Source organism: Athalia rosae, chromosome 2 (assembly GCF_917208135.1).
Source record: "Athalia rosae chromosome 2, iyAthRosa1.1, whole genome shotgun sequence".
NCBI lineage: Eukaryota > Metazoa > Arthropoda > Insecta > Hymenoptera > Athaliidae > Athalia > Athalia rosae.
In genome coordinates this window covers 28,334,208-28,361,164 of record NC_064027.1, presented here as the reverse complement: position 1 = coordinate 28,361,164, position 26,957 = coordinate 28,334,208, and the positions used below count along the sequence as shown (strand labels likewise).

Below are 26,957 nucleotides of genomic sequence, written 5' to 3'. Positions count from 1 at the left end.
GAGATCGGTAGACGCCTAGTAGGTGTAGAGAAATATGCGTAAGGATATCGCGGATGAGTTCCAGGACGAGCCTCACCCCCCTCCCGGGCTCGATGTTAAGGACATCCACCTCCGGCGGATCTTCAGATGGTTTTCCAGGACATTCCTTGACATTTCTGAATCGGATAAGAGAAGACGCGTCTCTACACGGAGCCTGCCTACTTTCTTTCTTCTTTCTTTTCACTTTCGTATATACCACTCGACTTCGCGTCCCGCAACAACCCGCACCCCCTCCATTGATCGCTCTATCCCTCAAACTTCCATTCAAGGAAAGGTAAATCATTTGCAGCGGGTAGTGTAAATAAACGACATACCTCGTCGGAAGTGTGCGCGTCAGGTGTATGTAAAGTTATAAATGTGTGTATACATATATATATATGTATACACGCGTACACCTCTATGTAGAACGCGTGGAGTATATATGCAATGTTGGGGGTATACGTACGTACGTACGTACGTACATGTGGACGAGTACCTCGCCAACAACATACCCGGAAGGCCAGACATGTAAGAGTATAATATAGTACATGCTGTGTAATTCTCTTGTAATGGGCTTTTGAAAATATATATACAGATGTGTGTGGAATGTGCTTCATAGAGAGTTGAAAAGCAGGCTCCTCTCTCGTGCAGCTTTGATGCAATCGGTTTACTGCCTGCAATGTATGTATATATATACATATACATATCTATATACGAATACGTGTACGTACGTGTAGATGAAGGTGTATATCGCTGAACCTTTGCCATAATTAATGTTGTATTCATCCGCAAACGGCTATTCAATCGATTGATTATTATGATGATAATTGTTATCATTATTTTGAAATAAAGAGTTTTCACGACTAATTACCATAAAAACTCATCGGGACGAATTCCAGGTTCGGTGTTGCAATAATAATTATCATAATAGCAACAACGAGGAGATACGATCGATGATTTTATTCGGAGATCGAGTTCATTGCTCAGATGATCATATAGCAGGTGGGTGACTCTGAAAATTGATTATTAAATACCACCTGCTTCTTGCGTACAAATGAATTACATGATTTATTGCGTGACATCATACGATCTTACGTCATCTCGTGAAAAATCATTTTTGTTCTTCTATTTTTTTTTTCTTCTTATTTTTTTTTTTCTTCTTATTTTTATTCGTATCAACTCGATTGTCCGCGCCGATGCGCCTTGTGTTTAAAAAAAAAATTTATCTATAAATAAATGATTTTTTCGATCGTGAAATTCTGCACGTTCGAAATTCATCGTAATAAATATTTCTCTTCCTTTCTTTTTTTTCTTCCTTCCTCTTTCAACCGAGCAGACGATCTTGACACTGACCTTCATTTTTGCCCGTTTAATTTATGCCCGTATATACAAGAACTCTGATTCACTGCTAGTGTATACACTGTGTATAATGAATGCAAAATTTTGAACTTAATTTAAACGAACGTTGAAAAGAGAATACGGCAACTTGGAGCGCTGCGAACATCTACCTTTCGAATATTTTCTCTGTAGAAAAATGAAACTGTGAGATCACTATTTAGACATGCTTCAGTAAGGCAGTTGCTACCTGGAGCGTTGACTGATGATTTGGATTTCGATCTTATTCGACTTCAACTTCCGTTGGTAAGCTCGGTTTTCCAATTATTATCGATCACTGGTAAAAACTCCGATGAAAATAGCAGCTGCCGATCGGTACGACAGCTGCAACTAATTTCTGGATGAAAATTAAATCAACTTTACCGTCTGTCAATAACTGACCACGGCTGTGTCGTCTCATTTCGAAACTCCGTTGAAAACGTAGGAAACTACTACTCTGAATTATCAACAATTTCGTACTTTATTAATGTTTTATGTAAAATTGTACAATACCCCTGAAACTTCCTTACCGACGATCTTCCGTGAAACTCTGGGGGTGGACATCAATGTTCCAAGACGAGACATCGAAGATTCGCACGATCGATTTCGCGATACCCAAAGTTTCAACCCCTAACTATAACCGACCGTCTAAGCGCAATTGTTCAATCCATTTCTTCTCACATTAGGCCTACAAATGGGTTCCATGACGCACACCGGTTCGCCGTTCTGACATTGATCCCGACAAGGTTCCGAAGGCGGCGGGGGCGGAGGTGGTTGACAACAAGGATCAGGAGCGAGTTGACGAGTCATCGCAGGACACCCTTGATCAATGGATTCCGTAAGTTGGGGACCGCGTTGAGGGCATATCGTACAGCAGGGGTCGCATGTCACCGCGCAGGGTTGACAGGGTGGAATGCAAATCGGTTTGCAATCCGCTTCGCAGACGTATTGCATTTCGAACGGAAGGTCGTTTCTAATTGTGAGACATTTTCCTTGGATTAGGTAGCAGTAGGATAACGCCAGTACGGGATTCCCGCTGTAGGGAAGGTGATGGGGTTTCGGAAGGTGGGGGGCCAGGTCGATATGCGTGTACTTCAAGGGATAACAGCTGCACGCCCCGTGCTGTGAACATTAATTTGATCGTTCAAGGATTAGCCGATTTATGCGAGAGAACGAGTCGAACGTCCTCCGCTGCCCCGAGTCTATAATTTGAGAGAGAGAGAGAAGAAAAAGCCGAGGAGATTCTCCAAGGTACGACGACCTAATCAACGGAAGTCCGACCTCTCTAATCGAATTTAAAATTCCGTTGGTCACCCTGGCCGAAAAAAGGAGAGACAAAATAAAAAACCGCATTGCAGACATCGGTGGTGCCCACAAGCTTTTCCGGGGATTTAATTTCATCAAACACTCGAAAGTTTTTTTCACTCGTCCTTTTTTTTTTTTTCTAGAACCCCTTCCGAATCCAGACTGGAATTATGCGCCACGTGTAGCGGGTAAAGGACATTAATTGGAAAAAAAAAAAAAAAAAACGTTGACAGTCGCTAGGAGTACCGGCGTTTATGAAAATTTGATTGCAATATCAATCGTACGAGGATATGAATTAACGAAAAAAAGGAGTATAACAAGGAGTACCGGATAGCAGAGCTTCGATAAATCTTCGTCGTATAGAAATAGGAGGAAAGGTCACAAGGGTGGTCGACGGATTGGAAATCTGGTAATTGGGATTGCCATGAAATAAACATTTTCCGAGAGTGTGGCCAGCTATAAGAAATCTGTAAAATGCATGAGCGGCTGCTGGCCACCGTTTGATTTTCTCACGTGCCGCTGTATGGGAAGAGAGAAGCATTAATAGGGTAGGTGCGTAAGGTCTTAGGGCGGCGAGTCGGAGGCCTACGGGCTTCGCTCATTACGTACGAAACCTTTTTTGAGAATGGGTAAGACGCGAAGTAAGGGGACGTATACGTATAACGTGAGATGCCGCTCTATGAGTAATGTGTATAAAATGGATGAGGTGAATAAAATGAATATAATAAAATAACGGAAAGCGAGAGAAGGAATATAAGGTTATCTTCTGGACTCCTTGTTTTTTCATCGTCTCTTACAAAATTGGGAAAAGCTCGACATCCACGAACTTTTCTGAAATAAAACCAAACGCGAGAAGTCACATTGAAAATAATTCGAATACGATTCGCTCCCCGTACGAAGGATCATTTCTCCGGACTCTTGGGCAACGTGCAGGCGTCGCGCAATTCCTCCTCTAGGAAATTGAATAGAAATTTTTTAGCCAACGCTACGATCGGCGCGCCGGTTGGTTGGCGGGGTAGATCGCCCGCGCTCGCCGCCACGTCCAGATGGGTGAACTTCAGCGGTTTTTCGGAGGCGATACCGTGCTAAAATTCGACGAAGAGTTGAAAGAAAAAAAAAATACAAAAAGAAATACAAAAAAAACACAATCGATCGACTTCGACTTCGACGAACAAACGCCGAGAGATTACCTTGTCCAATCCAGAGGTCATGATGAGGAAGGCGCCCGGGCTTTGATGGCCTCTTTCCAGTTTCGAACTCGGTCGATTCGCGGCTTGAAGAACGTCGTCGCCCTCGGCTCGCCCTTCGTGTGCCTGAAAGTCCTCCCTTCGTAGCCTTGAAATTTCGAAGGGGTCGCCCATCGTTTCGCCGGAAGCTTGGAGCTTTTCCGCATTGCTGACCAGCCTGGCTACCGCGTTGTCCATGGCGATCTGAAGGTTTTTTTTTTCGAAACCAGATGGAAAAAAAAATAAATAAAATCAGACCGATTCCCTCGAAATTTTTTTCTCATCTCCTCTGTTTTCGTCGTCGTCACTTAGGAAGCGAACAGTCTGGCAAAAGTCAACGGTCATTCATCTCCACCACTCGGGACGGGCGAAACTTATGCTTTTGTTTCTACATATTATCCCGCGTTACTTTGGTCGGAAGCGGCGAAAGTTTTTTTTTTTGTTTTTATGGACGACAACGAAACAAAGGATGAAATAATAAGGGGAATCGTGTTCGGTACCGAGTATCCTTTTCCGGCGGCCAGAACCGCGTGTCCCGTTAGGGTGGCGACGGTGAAAATATGTGGGTTTACGGAACAGAGTGCCATTTCCTTGATGTGGCAGAGCGCGTCGGCCATGGCGAAACGACCCTCGGCGTCGGTATTCCCGACGCGAACTCTCACCCCCGATTTGGCGGTGACGATCTCGTCGGCAACGTAAGAATTTTCACCGATACTGTTTCTCACCACGCACAGAGCGGCCACGACCTTAACGGTAGGCGGTTGGAGCAGATTAACGACCTGCAATGAATGAAAATCGAATACATGTATACAAACGAACGTGTACACAGTAGACTGATTATTTACAGGATCGGACAATTTCGATGATTGTCGATATATAATTGCTACGTAATATCGACGAGATCCCGAAGCCTGATTAAAGTGTACCTAAGCTCGAGATGCCGCTATAAAGGACGGTCTGCGAGTATATTTCTCGTTGAGTAAATTGGAAAATTTGCATAAGGAATTGCTTCCGTCGATTGAATCTCGTCCGAGTTTAACAAATGCGCTGGAAGAGAGCTCTCCGAACGTAGTTGCTAGTAGGTAATTATTCGATGCGAGCTCCAAAGCCATATTATTACTACTACGATTCTCGACAGACTAATGCATTTTTCTCTAACATTCTCCATCTACCCTCATTTTTTTTCTTTTTTTTTTTTTTTATTTTCTCTCTTCCCCCTTCATCGCTTTGAATTCTACGGGGTGAAATGAAATTTATCCCGCGTAGTTTCTCCCCCCCCCTCCCTCCCCCCCTCCGACAGATTGAAAATTTGGAGAAAAGTTTAAACCGAGCGATCTCTTTTGTTTGCTCACTTTTTCTGTGTACTTTTTTTTGTTTTTCACACCACCGAAAACATCGCTGCAATTCGATCGATTCGACGAGAGGCGCAGGTGCGTTACTGTTTGAATTATATTAGCATAAGAATACATCGAATGACGTGAAGCTTTGCATACGAAATGATGCAGCAATTGCATCAGCTGTATATTTAGAAGTTAAATAGATCGTACAGTCGAGTTCGGAGTTATGTATCGTATACGATCGTAAAAGTCATCGTTCCACTGTTTCGACTGATATCGGAGTGCGGGTGCAGGGTTCTGTACAAGAAGAGCGGCGGTCGTAAAAAAGTAAATTTGATCGATCAAAGGGGCATTTTATTTAGTATATGGTTGGATTCAGCTCGTTTACCGCTGTAGTGAATATATACTGCACACGGAAAGAGAGAGAACTAGAACTTTTTTGTTCGGATAATAAAAATCAGGTTCCATCCCTCCGCGTATCTATCTGTTCATATAATATCGATTTCTGTTCCTCAACTTCAGCCAAAGCTGTATCGGTATAGACGGTTCGTTAAAACGCCACATGCCTCTTTTATGCGCTCTACTCTAAAAAACTTCTGTTCCGTTCGTATAATAAATTTTATTAGTGAATCGCCATTCAGAAAAGCGTCTCATCAAACATTTCGAAAAGCACGCTTTGCACGCGCCGCACAAAAGTGGCAAAAAGAAGCTAAGGCAGGTAAGAGAAAAGGAGAAAAAGTTGACAAAAAAAAAAGGAACGAACACGTACCGTCGCAACTGTGTAGAGAGAAAAGGCGAGAAAAAAAAAAAAAAAAAAAAAAACAAGAAAGAAGAAGAAGAGAGGGTCGCAGAAGTGTGCACTCGAGGAAACGAGTGGGTAACGATAATACCGCGCCGAAAATTCATCCTATCGTGATTTATGAACCGAAAGTAAGTCAATCAATTACTTCGGGTTCCTATATGTGTGGGCCTGTAATGCGTACGATGTAAATTAATCCCTCTGTATGAATAAAAAAATCTTTTACCAAAAACCACGGGCGCGGGGGTTTGTCGTGGGGCGTCACCTCTGCTCAGCCCCGAAGGTTACGTCTCACAACAAAGCGCTACGTTGCTGGCTACCTGACTTCAGCAAAGCTCGGACCCCCTCGTAAACCGAGAAATTCGAATATTTCGACCCATGCGACGAATCAAAGTGGGTCTTCGACTAAAACCAATCGATATGGCTTGTAATTTTCCTGCTCCCAAAAGCGAATAATTGACGATTACTCGATCGATTGCATGAGTAGATGATTTTGGCTCCCAGATTTGGATTCCTGAGCTGATTATACGTGAGATCACCCTTGAAAAACCAAAAAAAAATCGATTTTTGGGCCGAAACTAAAGTAGTTCAAAAATTGATTGTATTAGACTTTTCTTAGGTATTTGGACCTCAGGAACACGAATCCGTAGATCAAATTTAGCTACGAACCTGATCTATGAATGGAATCCATGGCCACGAAATCACGTATTCAAAATTTCAATGCATCATCAAATTCCGATCATTCGTTCTCGAGATACGACGGGAAACGTGATGGCGGGTTACGTAGCTCGAGATTTCATATTTTAGCGGGCTGGAGCCGAGCGCTCTCTATCTCGTTCGTCTTTCTACCGCTTTGCGGCGTATCGCCTCGCGTCCTACGCTCCCACCACCCTGAGCTTTCTCGCACCAAAATCCATATGTAAAAATCATTGGGCAAATGCAGTCCGCGCGGAGTTCGGTGCCAAGCTCCGTCTCACCCAATCAAACAGAAGTTCGCATCAGCCAATGGGACTTCCTATTTTGACACGTGCTTCGGGCATCTTGACCGATGGCACGTGCCGGAATTTAAACACAATTTATGGCTTTTTAATAGATGATGAGGTGTGAAATCACAGTCCTTGTTTTTTTTCTTGCTGCTATTGTTAGCAGGTGCCAGACGAGCTGTCAACACCTGATTAAGATCTTGTTCACACCTCATAAATCACCCCTTTGATCCACCTGATCGGCGGCATCCCTTTGCGGCATTTCTGCGAATTCTATGCAACCGCAAACCATTTAAAAAAGTAAATATGTAAAAATTCAGTATTTAAATGGTTCAGGGTATACCCAGCGAGTTCATTTCTGTCCATGAAGCTATACTAAAGCTTCAGACCTTTGGTACAGAAACAGAGGCACCGAGTGTACATCAAAAAAAAAAATTCCAAATAAATTTTTCTTCCTTTGCATCGCGTTGTAATGCATTATATAAGGTAGATTGATATCTTTGTAATAAAACGGTCGGTCTTTATGATTTCACACGCATAATCAGAGTTTTTTTTTGTCAATTTACCAATTTTTCCCATCGAGATATCTCAATTTTTCTACTCCGTAAAGCTAAAAATTGGCGATAACTCGATTAATTTTATAGATGGATTCTCCCGATCAAAATACATGAAATTAACATATAAACCCTATTGAAAAAAATGTTGATTTCTGGGCCAAAACTGGAGTATTTTTAAAATCGATCGAAAGACACTTTTCTTACGTATTTTGACCTCAGGAATCCGAATCTGAGAGAAAAATTGATCCATCTCTAAAATTGATCGAGTTATCACCAATTTTCAGCTTTTTGGGGTCAAAAATAAAAAATTGATTTTTTAGTCTACCTTGATGTAATTTGAGCTCAGGAATTCGAATCCGAGAGAAAAATTGATCTATCTTCAAAAATGACCGAGTTATGCCAATTTTTTCGCATTTTTTGGCATAAATTCGAGGATATCTCGAAGGGAAAAATTCGTAGCTCAATTTGGCCAACGGATTCGTGTTCCTGGGGTCAAAATACGTTAGAAAAGTGTCATACGATCGATTTTAAAAAATAAAAATTTTTGGCCAAAATTTGAGATTTTTCCAAGGGGTACCCCTTACGATTTTTTCAAATTTTGACCAAAAATTTTTATTTTTAAAAATTGATCGTGTGGCACTTTTCTTATGTATTTTGACCTCAGGAACACGAATCCGTCGTCCAAATTGAGCTACGATTTTTCCCCTTCGAGATATCCTCAAATTTATGCCAAAAAATGCGAAAAAATGGGGATAACGCGGTCATTTTTGCAGATGGATCAATTTTTCTTTCGGATTCGGATTCCTAAGCTCAAATTACATAAAGATAGACTAAAAAATCAATTTTTTATTTTTGGCCCCAAAAAGATGAAAATTGGCGATAATTCGGTCAATTTTATAGATAGATCAATTTTTCTTTCAGATTCGGATTCCTGAGGTCAAAATACGTAAGAAAAGCATTAAACCCAATAAAAAAAATGATTTATTTTTCAGTTCATAAAATTGAACTTTGACGTCGTCTAGGCGACGTGTGGATTTACAGGTATCAAAATATTCCATCGTCGGTTGGTTCGCAGCGATTCGTATTCCCAAGGAACGAAATCGACGTTAAAAAGAGAAGACTGGCCGGTTATTACTAACTAATAAAAAAATCATGAACTATACAGCGATTGATTGTGAGGGGTGTTCCCCCCCGGCGCGAAGATAGAACTATTTTTGTTTCCTTAATTTAATTCTAATAGACAACTTTTTCGTTCACCGGAAACTGGCTAACGAGATCGATAATAACTCGGGAACAATTGGATCATTTCGTATCGACGTACGCTTAACGAGCTAGTAAATGAAAAAATAAAAACGACGACATTCATAGCTACCTGCATAAATCCAGCGCAGGCGGCCGCCCCACATTTGTCTCTGGACATGCCGGCCATACAACCGTCGAATTTGACGTCAGCACCGCCGGTGTCGTACGTCACACCTTTTCCAACGAGCATAACCGTCTCGAGTACGCAGGCGGGATTCGACGGTTCGTAAGTGAGGAATATTATCCTTCCGGCGTGTCTCGGTATAACGGAGGCCGCTCGGTTGACACATGCGAACAGCGGATATTCCCTCAGCAGAGTATCCTGATCGGAAATCACTTGGACCGATACGTTAGATCCGCAAAACAATTCGGCGATGTACTCCTCGACTCTGGGGGGTGCCATTCTTTCCGGATCGGCTCCACCTGCGGGATGCGAATTACCCTCGTATCAAGTCGAACGAATGGATTACCGAATTTCCTCAATTTCCTTCGGCTAACTATAGTTCCGCGCGAGGAGTGCTCTTCGTTCCGCCCTCCCCGGGACTTATTGTTAGTTAGTTAGTTTTGGTCAGTTTTTCGGTACATCCGGTCGTTGTACGGTATAGACGATCAAGTAGATCGCAGGGGGGATCGAATAGGAAGAAATTTAGCAACGCCAACGATAAAATAAACAACGTTCGGGTCCCTACTCCGCGCGAAACTCGCGCGAACGAAGAAACAATTATGTTTCGGGAGTAGATTGATGACCGAGTTCGGTGTTCCGGGAGAGCGAACCTCGGGGTCGAAAACGTGGACGGCGCTACCCTGGGTATAGTGTCAAGAAGTAGTGGTGTAAGGTAGCGGGATGAAAAGAAAAGTAGAAAAAAAAGAAAACAAAAAAAAAAAAAAAAAACAGGAAGAACGGAGAAGAAACCGGAGAGGAGGTGGAAGAGAAAGAAGAGTCGATCGCGAAAAGTGTAAGGCGTATACGTGTAGAATAAAGAGCAAAAAAAAAAAAAAAAAAAAAAAAAAAAAAAAGCAGCGGCATCAAGGAAGGAAGCAAGGGGGTGAAGAGGACAGAGATAACGCCCCCTTTTGTGGCGAGGATCCTTCGAGTGGCGAAAGAGCTCCGTCGTACGGAGGTAGGTATACGTATAGTTCCTTACATGAGGGTGATCGTTAGCCGGAACAAAAGGAAGAAATTTATAGATATATACATTTAATGGTAAAATCAACCCCTCGAGTCACGTACCCTTCCGGAATGCGATGTATCGAAGGGGGGGTGGTAATTTCCTAATATGGCGAAATTTGAATTTTCTCTCGAATAAAAAGTCGAAAACTTACCGATATCTCTGGCGACGTATCTACCGCTCTCCAGTGCGGACGCCAACTTGACAATACCTTGTAATTTTTTACTGCATATCGGACTCCATACAGCCAACTGACAAGCCTTGTAACACCTGTCAGGGCAGATTTCTCTCACTTCCAGTGGCTGAATAGGGAAGTAAAAAGACATGAAAGAAAATGCAGGGGGGGGGGGGAGAAACAAAAAAAAAAAAAAAGTTAAAACGAAAGGAAAAATTGGAAAACTCGATACATATAGAAAATAAAAAATAAGGTATATACACTGCTTAAAACACGTCAGAGGAAACAATGTGTAACGACGTGGCGTGCGTTCGTTCGCCGACGGCGTATACGTATACAGGGGTTTCAAAAATATCGACAGCTTACACGATACGCAAGAGCTATGGACTTTTTCGTTGTATATACGCGCGTACGTGTGATGTATAGTTCCTATTAACGTGTACGGTATCGCGTGTTCGACGTACGTATACAGCGGGGCAACGTCGACGTTTCGAATAATCGTTATAAACTCGAACGTCGCGGTATAATAGCGGTATGACGAAAGAGAGCGTGCGAAGTTTCGGTCGTTCGGTATGAAAATAAAAAATTTCACGCGTACGTTATATACGCGCGTGGGACGCGTGCGGGTATCCTATACGAGATACGAAAAATTGTCAGAGTCCCGCCGTCGGCGGATAAGGTTTGCGCGCATAAATCGTCGAAAAGGTGGGCCGTGCACACGCCGTGTATACACAGTAGACGGTGCAGGAAGGGGTCGGAGAAGAAACAAATCGGGTTTAGCCCCGGGCTAAATTAGTATAATTATTTTCACGCGTACCGCTGGAGGTTGGCGTGTATAGGGGGGGAGGGGGAGGGAGGGAGGGCTCGCCTCCCCCGCGTTAAATGAAAAATTGCACCCGTCACCCGGGACGAATTCCGTCGGTAGAGATAAGGAAATTGTTCAAAACGTTTCCGCACCACCCACCCGACGTCGCACCCCCCGCGAACCCTTATTCCCTTCTATCGCTCCCTTTCTGCTAAGCTCCACAGCTGGAAGCCACTTTCGGCGAGGTGGAGGACAAATTTAGCCTCGGTATTAATATATTCGGCAGCAGTAGTGGCGGAGGTTTGGAAGCTCGGCATGGCTGGCTGGCTGGCTGGCTGGGCTGGGCTGGGCTGGTGTACGACGACTCGAAATCCCTGGTGTCTGGATTAGGATATTTGCCAACTAATTTCAGGCACAGTCAAATCTATTTCACTCCGTCTCGCTCCTCTCCGTCGTTATCTTGACGGTTTCTTGCTACCCTAACTCCCTCCTTCTGTATGTTAACAGCTAGCTTATAACAAAACTCTCTCGGTTATATTGGACCGCGCGCGACAGAAGCTTCTTCTAACGAAGGAAGATGCGCGCGGTGTTGGTGCGCCAACACCGAAAACCCGGCGAGTCGAATTGCCGTGAGAAAATATTTGAGGAAATCTATCGCCCTCGACGAAATCAAATTACGGGGCGCAACTGTGCGATGCAACAAACTCGGGCTCCCGCGTCGCCCGGTGTATCGCTACGGGGGGAGGGGGGGGCGGGGGGGCGGGTTACATTCGTCTATAGAAAACACGCCTTAACGTCGTTTTCCATTTCCCAAGATACGAGTAAATATCGCGGACTCAAAGCGAATAGCTTCTATTATATCGTGGAAAATCGATAGGGAAACCGCGCCGCGGCGTATCGTCGGATATCATCCTTTTCCGCGTTACAACGCGAGCGAGGCGCGAAGCACCGCGGGAACGAACGTCGTCCGCGAGGCGCGGCAGGGTAACGGAAACCGCCGCGGCCGATCGTCGAATCGGTTCCAACGATATACTATAGCATCCGATCGCCGCCTGTATAATTTCCCCTTCGATAATTACAACTGTTTTAACCGCGATTCAAATATTTACTCCGACGTAAAATAAAACCGAGTCGAAGGCGTCCCGAACGGACTCGTTACACGTTACGCGATAAGTTCCGACATTTTCTAGAGCAGACGACTCCGAACTCCGAGCAAATATGTATTTTGATTAATGACGTTTCGTGGGACGTACAAGTCGGTTTATTATTTAGGAAAAACTCGGGATGGGAAGTGGTTGAGAAAGGGAAAAGTTTCTCATTCGAGATCGACGAAATGAACGGCAATTTTCCTTACGAAATCATCGCGACTGAATCGGTATTGGCGGGAGGTGAAAAATTTTCATCGGAACAACGGTGAATCCGGCGCGTTTTAAAACGTGTACGCGAGTTTCGAGTCGTTTTCGATGAAATGCGGGTGCGCGCGACACGGGTTAACCGATATTATTTATCATCCGCGCTTCATAATGCGAAATGCGCGATCCCCGTTAGGAATAATTTAGTCGGCGATAACGATTCGTCCGCAATAACGAACCTGTTCGTAAACTCGGTGTTTCGAGAAGGCGACGATGATAATCGGAGTGTGAATTATCTAATAATATAATCAACATCGCAACAGCCCCGATACGTCGTGTGTCATCACTCCGAACGTATTCGGGGCGGCGGCGGTCGGATCAATCGTCTCGGACACGGGTTCGCAAGGTTTCCTCGCCCTTACGGTTCAACTAACTTTCTCGAGCTCCGGTTTCAAAGGTATTTCGGTTTACCTCCGGCCTCGGAATTCGATTATTTCCACTTTGCTTACCGATGAAAATTCAACGGTTTTCTCTAACTTTTCATCCTAGATATACAACGATTACGGAAATCCCGGAGAATACCGCCCCAAATATGGTACAATTTTCACCACTCCCTCTCCTCCCGAGTTTTTCGAATTTACTTCAATAGCCGGCGTCAACCGGTCCCTGTAATAGCGATTTATCGCGCGAATGTGAGCTTGAAAAATCGCCACGCCGTTTCGTACGATATACCTAACCTACCTACCTGCAGGGCACAGTTCCGAAGGTACTACGTATAATACGGTACAGCTATACCGCCAGAAATTGCCGCAAGTTTATTTTCATTTCGCCACTTTACCCGCGTACACTTACACGTATACGTACGTACGTAGGATTTCGATACCCATCCTACCTTACGGTAGGACGAAAAGTAAGTGCGATTTTCTGTACCTCGTATATATCTAGCTATACGCGACCCCCCCCCCCCCTCCCTCTTATTTTCCAGACACTCGAATTAAAGTTGATTAGAAAAAATCGTTAAATATACGGAGAGCGAGCGAACGCGTACGAGGGTTGAGTAATAAAGGAAAAAATTTGCCACTTTCGCAACTCACCACGTAGAGTCCTTCGAGGGCACCGAGCAGCGTGACCAGTTCCACGTTCTCGAAACGTACGTCCGGAAGTAAAACCAGAAGCGGACATCGTACGCCGGCCTTCAAAGCTCTGGGAAAAAATAAATACGAGAAACGATGGAGAGAGAAAAAAAAAAAAAAAACAGATTTCGATACGAAAAGATCAAAGATTACGTATAAAAGGTGAATATAATCAAAAGAATCCGAATATTCTAGGGGTAATGGATCGAGGAACGGGTGTCTCAAGCTGCCGCCGTTCCCCCCGTTATATCTGTCGAGGTATATAAGGTATAGGAGTGAGTAGTGTATGTATATAGATGTGTATATACACGCGCATACTTCAGGGTTACGGGATGGTTGGCAATTCATGAAACAAGGGAGAGGATCTGGAAGTTGAAAGCCGAGCGGATATCCTTTTGTCGCACATTCCACCGGGTTGGTACCCCCGAGGAATAAGGCGTGTACGGCTATACGTATAAGACGTATAATAAAATTCAGAGATACGAGATTTCTTTCTTACGACGTGCACACCGAGAACCAGAAACTCCGTGTGTATATATATATACGTATACCTACCTTCGAAAGATTCAGGTTTGATAATTCATGGAAACCGGAGAGAACACTCGACTCTCAACTTCAAAGTTTCCCTCAGCTTTACACTCGCGCTACATAGGTACATCTTTCAAAAATAACACCTCGCGCCTCGTAACATTCACGGCGAAAATCGCGATGCCGATAAAATTGATCCAAAATCTCTGGATAGCGGAAACTGACAAAAACATTGACTGAAGCGAAATGAAGAAGAAAAAGAAAAAAAAAACAAGCGTAAGAAACGACGCGGTGGCGGGAGTCCTGAAGGGAGTTTTGCGTTACCCTAGTGATTTGCCGTGGGATCATAACTCGCCAGGAGGTCAATAAAACCGTGTGTCGTACGCGATTGTTTTGGATTTCTTCGGATACAACCGAAAACTTTCCGCCTCCCGTTTAACGAAAGAGTCTAAAAAAAAGAATCACTTCCCTCCGCTTCCGGTGTAGCTACAAGTAAACTCACTTCGCGATTCTTTTGACTTCAAAGTTGCCGATAACTCTCACCGATATAACAGTGGATCTATACGTATGTATGTATATGTATAATACAACGTACGCGGTGGACGCATGTACGAAAGTTCTCCGTCGAGCGGTAAGATGATTCACTCATCAATCACGTTCGTACAAACTACAAGGGAAGGATGTCGGAAACTATTTCGAGTGACGTTGAAGAGTCGGCCGTGGATATACATATAGACGCGCGGTTGTAACGTTTCCTAATTATATTAGTTCCGCATATTAATAATTAGATACGAGAGAGGTAAAGGTGTATAGCTGAGACGTCGAACTTTCGGCGGTGCAGCATCCGGGGCGTGGGGGGGTGAGAACGTCAGCGTTACGTACGTAAGTAATACCTAGGTGGAATCGTCGTCGTCGTCGCTCACCTTTTCACTCCTCGGGTCGCAGCTTCTGAAAAACTTCTTACGTCGTGGTAATCCATGTTGAGGGGACCGGTCGGACTGTAGATAAGCCGTTTGGCGGGCAAATTGATTGGCAGTACCGCACCAATAACACCTAGTGCGGAATCGATCTGCGATGCACAGTAAAGGACCGTCTTGAACGGCTCGGGTTCATCGAATCCTGGAGCGCTTCCTGACACCAGTATTATACCGTCGTAGTCGCAGCTGCAGATATTCTGCTCGATTTTCAACTGACAGGGCATCCATCTGGGAACAGTTTTATAAAATGTGAACGGAAATTATCAGAAGTTTTTCATTAAATACGTTGTCCCCCCCCCCCACCCCGTAAGAAACTTTTCATAACCAAGGGATTTCAGTCGCCCGAAGACTCTCCGCCGTACGGGAGAACGATTCGAAGGAATACTTTTTTTCTACTTAAAATCATAAAATAACTTTGAAAACAGATCCGAAGCTATTATGGATTTTTTATCTCTGTATTCCGTAATCTGGACAGTTTAACGGGAAATCGGAGAACGGTTTTTTCTCCCGTTCTTCAGTCTCCTAGAACGCAACGCGATCTTTTTTCCTTCTCCTCCGTCTCGTAGGAAGGATATTACGCAGGACCGCCCGCACATCGCGATGAAATGCACAGCGGGATTATTATCGAGCAATTTTTCTTTCTATTATACGTATACCTATGTGTAAACCCGCATTGTATCTTCGTACGTACGGTATAGTCGTACAGTAGTGTCGTGTATCGTCGCAAAGACTCGCGGGTCATTAATCATAATGACAAACGAGGAGAAGCCCATTTAATGTATAATTTCTATCATCCTGCGGGAGAATACGATCGGCCGTTTTCAACTTCGTAAAATATTATCAAACATATTGTATTTAATCATCCACTCGGAATGGTCGTCGGTGGGGAAAATTTTCCAGAAAATCTCATCAATTTGTTCGACAATATCTCTAGGCGAGGAGGAGGGGTGGGGAGGGGAGGGGGGTGGGGAGGGATTTCGGGGGTTGTCAAAGGGGGGTAGTAGAATAAGGGAGAACGGGTCGGATCAGCGCGTAGGGCCGAGAAGCAATCAGAAAGTTTTCCGTGTGACGGGGTGACGGGTATACGGCGGAGCGCGGGGATATCTCGGGGAAAAGGGGAAAAGAAGGGAACGGGGGAGGAGCGCGCGTGGACGGCGAAATTCGTGAGGCCAGGACGAGGCGAAACTTATGGGAGGATCCCGCGGACCGAGTCTACTCTACTCCTCAGTTCCGACAGCCGCGAACAGCCCGGGGTTAAGAAGGGATCAATTATGCGCGAGTCAAAGAATATCCCCCAGATCCGACGGGATGCCTGCCCGTAATATTTCTTCCTCGACCCTCCCGCGCCCCCCGTTTCACCTCGCAATTATTGTTGCAATTTTTATTATTTCTCTCTTTCCCTAAACTTCGATACCGCTACGAATTTGGAATACTTTGAATCAAAGTGAAATAGTTCGGAAATGTTGAAGTCTGATTTTTTTCCTTCTTCGAGTCATCAATGACCGGAAAATACACCCCCCTACGGAGTGACTCGATGCATGTGGTATCTTCCAGAGAATTGAACGGCCGAGTTGACGAGGGTCAAGATAACTTGGCGCTTCTTGAACAACGATGTTATCTTTTAATCTCCAGCTTTGCGCGATGTAACACCAGCGCTCAGAGGACCCTTAACCAACGATGATTAACCTGCATCTGTATTAGGTTTACGCGATATAACCTGAACAGGTTGAACAGTAGAATTATGAGGGAAACTTCGAGGCGGAGAATTCGTTAAACACGGAGGCGGCGTACGTTTCGGGTGAACATCAACATAGATTTAAACCCTTATGGTAATTTTACCGTGGCCCTCACCTTTCCTCCTCCCTCTCCTCCTCCCACCCCCGTCGCGCTCCCCCCCGTTCTCCTCTTTTCCTCTCTTCTCGCGTCGGGAGCTGCCATTTCTCTCTCCGATTACCTTAATGGCTCCCCACGGACAGTTGTGGAACTGACGAATGGCCGGCTAGCTGAACAGTTTGCCTTTGAGTTTAGCCCCAATAAAATTCAACCTACAACCATCCGCGTTTTCGGCGGAACGTACGCCTCGTCATTGCTCACTACCTTGTACAATACCGTGCGCTCTTCCGAGGCCCTCCTTCTCTCCTCCCGTTCGCCCATGTTTCGCTTATATTCTTTACCGCGTTCCGTTCAACCCCCCTGGCCAAATTGCGCCCCTTTTTCTTGCCGCCGTTCGTCCGTCCCCGGCCTCGGTTCCCTTCGAGATCGACTCGACGTTCCGTCACTCGTCTCGCCCCCTCCCCCCCGCGAACTCCGCGAAATTCTAACGGATGTAGGAAAACGGAGCGCCCGATATCGATTCACCGGAATGCCGTCAATTTCTCATCGGCAAAGATCTAGCGATTTTAACGACCGGATAAATTCATACTCGGGTCTCGGAGAAAGCGCGTTCAAGTTGATCGGGTTGAATCGTTCGGCGCAATTTTCGTCCTATAAATTTCTGCCAAAGGTCGTTCGTTACAATTATGAATATGTATATATATATATATATACGGCCGCGAGCCGTGTAATATCGCCCATAAATTAACGGCAAATAATTGTAATAGCAGTTACTGTGCGTGTATACGAATTGATTCTGAATTCTGAAGTATAGCAGGCGCAACCTACAATCGTAGGTATACGCCGAATGCGCGCTACATGTATGTACGACACAGCAAGCCAGTTATTATATGTATACAAACACGTGCGTAAATCGGGATTCTATGAAACGGGATTAATATGGGTATGCATTGATCAGATCAACGGTAATAATACCCTATACCATCGGCTTTGTCCTCCAAATAATATGATGTAATTATTGCGCAGCTCTGCGCAGCTCTGCTATTTATTTGCTTCGTAGAATCTGTATGTATATCGCACGAGGCCTCGGTTATTTGATAAACAATTTTCAAACAACGTTCGATATTTCAAACGTTTTTTATCTATCCGTCAAATTCTATTTATTACATACGTGTGCTGGGTGTACGCTAAAAAAAAGCATAGAAAAAATAAATAAAATCCACCCCGAAATATCCAGGAGCGGGACGGAGAGAAAAGAGAAATTGAGAGAGAGAGAGAGGAGAATCGGGGGAAAGAGCGAAACGATTGCTGGGTGATAAGCAGATGAAAAAATGTTGGGAAGAGAGATGGAAAATAGAGAAAAAAAAAAAAACAACTTTTACAAGGTATATCTGTCGTGACGTTCCGCAAACAGAAAAACCGAGATAGAGGATATCGAGGATCTCCGAGAGCGATCGCTGTACATTGGCTAGAAAATTTCTTGCGTCCGTGTACACAATAGACTCTAAAAAGTATTAGATCGTTTAGAAATTAAATACAAAGCGTCCGTTTCATAATCGAAAGTAGGTATATCGCTATGGAAATTCCATCGTTGCGTATAGGTCGGGGGTTGAAAGAAGTAATCAATTATTCGAGCACGGGGTTGCATCGATAAATCATCATTTTCGACCCGGGGAGAAAGAGGAGTCGCATTTTGTTTTTTTGTCGCGAACGAGCAATTTCTTGCGCGAGGCTTTCTTTTGTACGATCCGTGCGCCGTGGAACAGAGCGACGCCCGGAATTAACGATCGATTGTTCTTTAATTATATCAACAAGAAATCGAACCTTTTGTTTTTCCGACACATTGTAAAAGCGTCGATAAAACCGTTGCCGCGACACGACCGAGACCTAAGCTTTTCATCGTACAAATATAATCCGCGTTAACTCGCACTCGATTTCTTCTGCATTCTTCGAAAACACACGTTGCACGCGGCGAACGCTCGCCACGTAATACACGAACGGTCGAAAATTTACCCAGCTCGTTTTTTTTTTACCAATATTTATTCATCCGATTTTTTTTCCAAACTTTTCATACGTTTGTTATCAATCAACGCGCGTGTCTCACGTACCTATATTGTACAGCGCACGTATACCGAAGTCCGAAAAAAAAAAAAATGGAAATAAATTGAAATTTTTGCCACGAGAATTTTGATGGAAATATAAACGAACTGTATGGAATATCCGTCAATCCGTCAATGCGTAATCGATAAAAAATAATACAGTCCACTTGTCCGCGGTACAACGATTCGAACGTCTATAGCGCACTTGCCGCATCGGAATCGGAATCGGCGCGCTTAACGGTCGATAATGATAAATGAAAATTGATCAGCCGAGTATTCGGAGAATCGAATTATTCCGATCATTTGCTCGTTATAAATATTTACAGCTTCTCGTGCCGGTCGGTGTGTACCGAGTGTGCGCAATTACGTACGTCATCACGCGGATAGGATGAAATAAAAAGCAGCAACGGTCGCCTCCAGTTCGGGACAATACGCAGCCCGGTGTTTCGTTGTAATTATCGTGCGATGACGGCATAAAAACGGTAATAATGTTCAATGAACCCTGCGGAGTCGGTATATACCTACTTACATGGAACATCATGCGATATAAAAACAGATATAATCGTAGGACGAATATAAAGTGTGTAGCGACCGTGATAAGAGACGCCAATCGAAAAAATTCCCCCCTCATATCAAATCATCGGCGATACATAATGATATATATTAGAGAAATTCCGTCCGCCCGTCGTTCGGAATGAAGCGAAACAAAAAAAAAAAAAAACATGGAGAGAGAAAAAAAAACCGACGGAAGATGGAAAAAGAAGATTGAGATTTCCGCGGAACACTGGAATCGACAGACGGACAGTTATAGCGAGTCGGTCTGCATACGGGAACTCGAACCGATCGTCGTCGTTGAAAGACAACGAGTTGCACGCACAACGAAAATTTACGCACGAACGCGTACACCCCTCCGGTATAATATGGAGTATTATCGACAACGACAGTTCCGCACGTCCCACCGCCGCCCACTTGTGTGCGGATAGAAAAAAGAGGAATAGAAAGAAAAAGAAAAAAAAGCGCGGATCGAAATTCGGCTCCTCTCAGCCTTCGCGGATCGCTACAGGTCCGTTCAAAAGTCGATGGGTGTACGAGGTGATATTTTTATCCTCACTCGTTACCCCCAAATATTATTCATAAATCTATCGCGGTTGCGTTTTCGTACACCCACGCTCGACGTGTACCGGAGTCAACGACGCGATTCGCCTTGAAAAGTTCCCGCGAGAATCTTGAGCGGAAAGAAAAGCTCTCCGCTCTATAATAAATGTTGAGCTGGTAATGAACCGTCCTATCAGTTAACGACCTTATTGATTTTAAAATGACGTTGGAGCGTGCGGTACGAGTTTACAATGAGATACCGCCGAGCGCCGGGTGCCGCGCAGCGTTGCAGCTGGATGCTCCGTTAGATAACGAAAGAATTTTTTCCTCCCTTTTTTCCCCGTATTTCTTTCCGTCTCTTTTCTATTCCGCAGTATTGAATCAGGCACAACGGGAAAAACTCAGACTTTGAGCGGCGTGCGATGAATATGCAAATTATTCCCTATGTACACCTCTACCAATTACGATACACAAAACATGTACATAATATACCTGAGGTCGAGTTTATTCGCCTCATCTTCGACCGGTAAGGAAAACCGAATCGGACTCCTCCCGCTCGGTCGGTCTGAGGTGACCTGCCCTGTAGAATTTTTCTTCCTTTTCTTTCGCTCGTCGTTCGACGAGTAGGAGAAAATGTGTATTTCCTGCGTTCGTATAAATTACACTTATAATACGTGGAGATATATATAACGTAATATGATAATGCCGCTTCTGCTAAAATCCACAGACACATCGGTGTACTGGTGTACGTGTGCAACATCGTACGTAAAAATGACGAGAGAAATAAGCGGCAGAAAGAGTCTGTTAAAAATTGTCGGTATAATCCCGACATTTTTTTTGTCGTACTTTTTCCTTATTTTTCTCTGATGATCCTCATTCTTGTATGGGTATACAGCTATACACATACGTTACGTACGAAGGAAGAAGCTCCCTTCCGCAAAAAGCTCCTTATAAAAGATCTGGTCTTACATGTATATGCATAGACGGGACGAGGGGGGGAAAAAAATTATACAACGCGCGAGTAGTAGCGAAAAACGTCTGCTGAATTTCTACATCGTTGCTAGCGGCTCCCGGTATCTTTTATTCCCCTCCTCCCCCCACCCACCCCCTGCCTCGATCGCCGATGCATCACGGGAACCAACCAGTTTGTACTCCTTCTTACGGATGCCACCCTAAATTCTATAACAGATTCTCCAAATTTTTCAGAAAAATTTATTCAGATTCCTCGCTATTGAAAATCCGATAAAATCGTGTAAGGATATCATCGATGTGTATGAATTTTTGATAATTCAAAGTCAGGATAAATTTTCTAGCTCAGATCGATTTCAGTTTCGTCAATTCGAATCGGTTATCTCGGAGTGGGTGATATATTGGCTCTGACATCAAGATATTTGCGACCTTGGCAAAAATATTGCCGATGAATCGAAACATTTTTTTTCTCTTTTGATCTCGCGGTTACGCAATCACGCGGATAACCGATGCGGAATTTCGGGTCACACGGTCTGCTATATTTGTGCGATAATTACTGCACGATCCGCTCGTGCGATTTTACCGGTATTATATGGGCTATAGTCTCACCACAATTCGGTGGTGGTACCACCTAATTATATACACCCCATCACTCGCCCGGCTGTTAAACTCGATGTATATTATGCCACGTAACATGTAGACGTACATGAAACGTTGTGACACACGACGAACGTTTTTCCACCCTTCATTTTGTCGCCTTTTCAATCGACCACGAATAATCACGTCAATTTTAACGAACGTTTCTCAATTTTCTTCAGCAATTTTCCTTCCCAGAAAAAATAAGTAGTTACCCATGTAACGATATGTAGATCGTTAAGTTTTCCAACAGCTCATACAGGTGATCGATCATTTCATCTAGTGCTGGAGCAATTAGCGCTAGTTTAGCGAAGAAATGCGGAACTAGTTTAAAACAATTTCGTTACTTTCCTACCCCCGTTGCGAACGACACGTTAAACGAGGCAGCGCGCGGGGAGTTAATACGCGGCGTTCTTCGGAAGTTGGCATTTTATTTATTTTCTTCTTCTATTTTTTTTTCTTTTCCTTTTTTTTTTTTCTTTTCTCTATTTCGACGCAAGTTGCGGAATACATGGGAGACCAATTTCATTTTGAAGATTGTGAGATATTTTTCATCCCTCCATTTATTATCTTGAATACATTTTCGCGTTTTACTTTTTTCTCCTCCCTTCTGGTTAAAAACGGAGTTTTCGAGAGCGTGGAATGTATGCATATTTTCCGCGAAACGAGAGCACCTCTTTATACAAAGACAAAATAAAAAGCTCGCTACTTCTACTAGGCATATACCAGTAGGTGTATATGTATAACCGAAGCTGCAACACTTTAGTTTTCACATGGAAGTCTAGGAGTTTCGAGCGCGGTGCCGCATGCTGCTGCAGCTTACGGCTCCGGACGCATTCCACATTCTACCTCATTATTTATATAACTATATACCAACGCACACGTGTGTATGCCTAGAAGAGAGACACACGTATGTCCCTACACCTATTCGCGCGTACCGAGACCCAACGGTTTTTCATACACGTTACAGGTAGGTAGTCACTGCGACTAAATCTCTCATGTCCTCCACCTATTCCATTTTCTATTCTTTTTCAAGAATACGTAAAAACCGAAGTTTTCTACCAGGGAAATGGTGTATTATTATTTATATAAACGACGGGACACCTCTTTCGACGCCTTTAAATCTTTTTTTTTTTTTTTTTGTTTGTTTTCCACCTCAATCCCCGGGTCTCGCTATTATGTTTTTTTTTTCGTTTAATCTCATCCTCTTCTCGTCTCGTCGTCGTAGGTCTTCAATGGGATTCTTTCCACGCGAATCGACGAATGCCACGAATTAGGTATGAACCATACGACGGAATAATTTACCGAGTGATCAAATTTGCGCGATCGTTTCGGTACAACGCACAGGTATGTAACGCGCGTACGTTAGCCGTCGAATATTTTCGTGGGCCTTGAACGAGGTCTGAATATCGAACGACGACGTTTCCTCGTCTCGAGCGCGCGGTATGTCCAGTCGGAGAATATCGCGGCACAAAAACGAAACTGGGTTTCGACGTTCCAACGATTGGATAGAGCCGGTGGTAGCGTTGCCTTCATTTTGTTTTCTCCGGAGTCAGGAAAGGGCGAGGATTCCTCGCGAATTTTTACCACGAAAAATTGGTCTAGTATACGAATCGCGAATGACAGTCGCACGGTGCAAGGTGAACTCTGGGAGTAATTTTGTCAATTTACACTGTTCGTGAAGAAATTAGGGATAAATTCAGCAGAAAGACGACTCACCTCGATTCGACTGCCATGATGACGACGACGAAATAGAGTTACGATATCTCACGAGCTCACAATCGCGGTGCGAATCGTTGACAGGTGATAAGACGATAACGAGAGACGTGTGACGAGACGAAAAAAAAAAAACGTTGCAGATAAAAAACGTAGAAAAAAATCAAAAATTACAAAAAAAAAAAATTACAAAATTTTCAATCACGCACGCGGCCGCACCATAATCCCCGGATGACGGGTATTTGAAACGATGATGGCAACCGAATTTGGGTGGAAAAATTGCGGTGTTTGGTTCAAAATCAGCTGGTGTTATAAAAACAATGATTTTGTTAGTTTCTTGGCACCTTGGTTACCAACGAAACGGTATGGAAACAGGAACGTAGCGGATGGGTGACCGTGTTCGAGGCACAGGCACTGCGCAGTTTCAGGCTGACGCGTCGCGACGCCGGCGTCGTGGTCCAGCGCGCAAACTCAGCATCAAAGACCCGATTTCCTGGTTTTCAACTAACAATAAACCAGAATCAGGTATAACGGGCAGGTATGCTGTTGAGTCCGAGGACTGCAGGTAACGCGAGGAAGGTTCGTTCCAGAATGCGAACGTTCGCTTTACACGGACGTACATGCGTTAACCACATGCCATTTAGTCTTCACGCGTGTACTACCTACTTTCTGGACTCGCGTTTTTATTTTCAAATACAAATAAGAAATGCGCTTACGTCGAACGTTGGCAACACTGCGACCAACGGTGTCAGCGACTACGAGAGATAACGCGAGTTAACCGTCAACCACTGATAACGCAGCGAAACGCTTTTCAAAGTTTCGAACTCAACTTCAACAAACGAGTTTTTCGAATCGAGGCGTTCGGATCGTTCGAATTTTCAAATCGATTCTTTCTCATGTTAGTTTATCCATAAAAATGTTTTTTACACTTTACAGGTGCAGCTTTCCACGAGATATAAATTTTGGAAAGGATAAAAACGTATGAATAATTATGTAAGAATGTTATTTTGGTTTGAAAATGGGAGATCGATAAAAAAAAATAATAAAATTCGCCTCAATTTTCTGCACGTTTTATACTGACCTACCTGTACTACCGCCGTACAACGCGTATTGTTATCGTTACGACGAAGCGTTTTATATCCCGCAAGCGTAAATGGGAAAAAATATGCCGGGCGAACCTTTTTTTTTTTTTTTTTTTCCACCCCCTCCGCTTAGGCCGCAGGTTTTGTATATCGCCGAAAAGTTTTTTCTTACGTTTTTACCCCCGACGTAACCGCCCCTATCCCATTTACACCCTTTCTGGCTTTCACGGAGCTTCCTTATACTCGCTCCCCGGATCTTTTTCGCCTAACTGAAAATTATTTTCATCCACAGCCCTATTCGCTACAAGCTTTCCTAGATCCCGTAACATTTCCCAAAAGGTTGCAGAGAGAGAGTGAAATGATAATAAAAAAAAAGAAAAAAAAAAAGATAACAAAAAAGATAAAACTGTGGGGGAGAAGAGGGATGAAAAAAAATTTTCAACTCTCACGCATTCGCCGCAGACGCTCGCTCCTGCGGAAATCATGATCTAATAAGGAGTTCCGTTCGTCGTGCTGGTTATTTATTTTTTTTTTTTCATCCCCTACACGCGTGTATCACTTTCTTTTGTTTTTTCCGAAAGCCTCCTTCTCACCTTAATAACCCTTCCACGAAGCTTTCAGACGTCGTCGTACCGCAAATTTTGAGACTACGTTAAATCAAGTTATACCGAAATAACCATTTTTACTCGATACGGAAAATTTACTATACCGCTGAAAAAAAAAAAAAAAATTTTCTTTGAAGAATCGATTGGGATCGGAAAAAAGAATCTGGCGTACATAACTTCCTGTACGGAACGAATTATCGTTTTCGCACTTTTGAATTACGTACATCGCGAGTTTAAATATTAAAATATTTTCACGCACACCTTACACATCGTGATATTGTAACTCATAAATACGAGTTAAAAGTTTTTTGTATTCCGATCCGTTTTCGTTTTTCTGTTCGTTTACTCGCCGGATCAGTTGAAAAAAAACATCGTTTGGCAAAAAAGTAATACGAATTATAATAAAATAATGAAGCAAATAAAATGGAAAAAATATTTCAACCGTTGAGATGTATGTCCGAGATTTTTGGTCCGAACGATTCGTCATGGGTATTAAGATAATGCACGGTTGAAAGCGGAGTGATGAATGCAATAAAAAAAAGAGAAGAAAAAAAAAAAAAAAAAAAGAAGGAATGAATTCGGGTCACCCACGCGAGATGGGGAAAGATGTGTGAAAAAAAGAGAAAAGGTTTCATCGTACAGTATACGTAAAGTATAATATTCTGCGTAAAAATATCACGTCAACGGAGAAAGACAGATTGTAAGGCAAACATCGGTTTGAAAAATATATTTCTGTATAAATTATAATCTCTGCAGGTCCTACGGGGGTTTACGTTATACACCACATAACGTTGTGTACGTTAACTAAGCCAAATAATGCGGTGCCCTTATCCAAAGGTGGTAAAAAAAGAAAAAGCGAGCGAGAAAGAGAAAAAGGACGAAAACGAGACAAAAGGTGGAAAAAATAATAAAAAAAAAAAAAAAAAAAGGCATGTGAAAACCGTCTTTATAGTGAGCGACGTCAAAAGACCCCGCGATGGCAGAGGTTGAGGTGACAATGAATTACTGCTGTCACGGCGCCGCGGTGGCCGCTTCCGTAAAGTGCTCCGAGGAGAACACTACCCCTTGACGTCGACGTACGTGTATATATATGTATGTATATATATGTATATATATATGTAGTACAAGTACAATGCGATGCAGTGCACATGGATGATGATATGATGTAGGTTGGACTCCGAGAAAAAAAGGGGAACCCCGCAGGATCATTAGCGGGCGAAAAAGGTGAAAATATGTCCCGCGCAAAACGAGCTTTCACCCCCCCCTATCCGTACAACGTGTACGGATTCCCGCGTACACCCGGGGGCTCGAAAGGACACCCGAAAAAATGAACATCCGGAGGATTCGCGGAAGATTTGAGAAAACAAAATAAAAGAATTCTCCTCAACGACAAATTATCATCGGGGTGCGACGTCGACGACCCTTCCGTTTCGAGAAATCTAACGAATTTCGAACGTGCGACGCGGACCAGCTGCACGTGCACGTAATTGCCGTACAACGCCACGTGGTCATCGGGTGAAAGACACGGGATGATGATACGGGCGGAGGTCGTGAACGAGCAAACAAGATTCGCGTGACTATAGAAGAGTCCCGTGGCTCTTCGACGTCGACGCGTCGCACGTACACGACCACGCGCCTCTGATTTTCTGTTGCACATTTTGCGGATAATACGAAGAGTGAATTATACGCGATACGCGGTACGGTGTAGATGCATTTTTATACGCTACGACGCGATTCGGGTGGTCAATTAGATTAGAAGCAACGCCCCCTGAACGATAGCGAATAAAATGGCACGATGTACGTTACATTCTCCGCACTATATTAGCAACGTGCTCGTTATGAAATATCTAAACTGATGATGGGCATTTATTCAAAACGGTAT

At 43.7% G+C, this 26,957-nt stretch overlaps 1 protein-coding gene across 2 annotated transcripts; it reads right to left on the bottom strand.

Moving 5' to 3' along the window:
- Window positions 1–3,451: 3,451 nt before the first annotated feature.
- Window positions 3,452–23,957, bottom strand: LOC105685813 (putative aminopeptidase W07G4.4). Of its 2 annotated transcripts, none has more exons than XM_012400242.3 (8): window positions 23,392–23,957; window positions 14,987–15,268; window positions 13,497–13,605; window positions 10,225–10,372; window positions 8,972–9,324; window positions 4,424–4,702; window positions 3,888–4,127; window positions 3,452–3,782 (listed from the first exon to the last, which is right to left on the bottom strand). In XM_012400242.3, the coding sequence occupies exons 1-8, from the start codon at window positions 23,406–23,408 to the stop codon at window positions 3,600–3,602; spliced, it is 1,611 nt and encodes a 536-aa protein (XP_012255665.2). In that variant the 5' UTR covers window positions 23,409–23,957; the 3' UTR covers window positions 3,452–3,599. The 2 variants fall into 2 exon arrangements, with proteins under 2 accessions (XP_012255665.2, XP_048507118.1); XM_048651161.1 differs by lacking the exon at window positions 23,392–23,957 and adding an exon at window positions 20,560–20,714.
- Between the last annotated feature and the right edge of the window lie 3,000 nt (window positions 23,958–26,957).

Excerpts from the sequence above, each read along its gene's own strand:
- LOC105685813 (XM_012400242.3), bottom strand. Across the intron at positions 9,325-10,224 it reads ATACGTCGCCAGAGATATCG|GTGGAGCCGATCCGGAAAGA; the intron begins GTAAGTTTTCGA and ends CGCATCCCGCAG. Across the intron at positions 3,783-3,887 it reads TGACCTCTGGATTGGACAAG|CACGGTATCGCCTCCGAAAA; the intron begins GTAATCTCTCGG and ends GTCGAATTTTAG.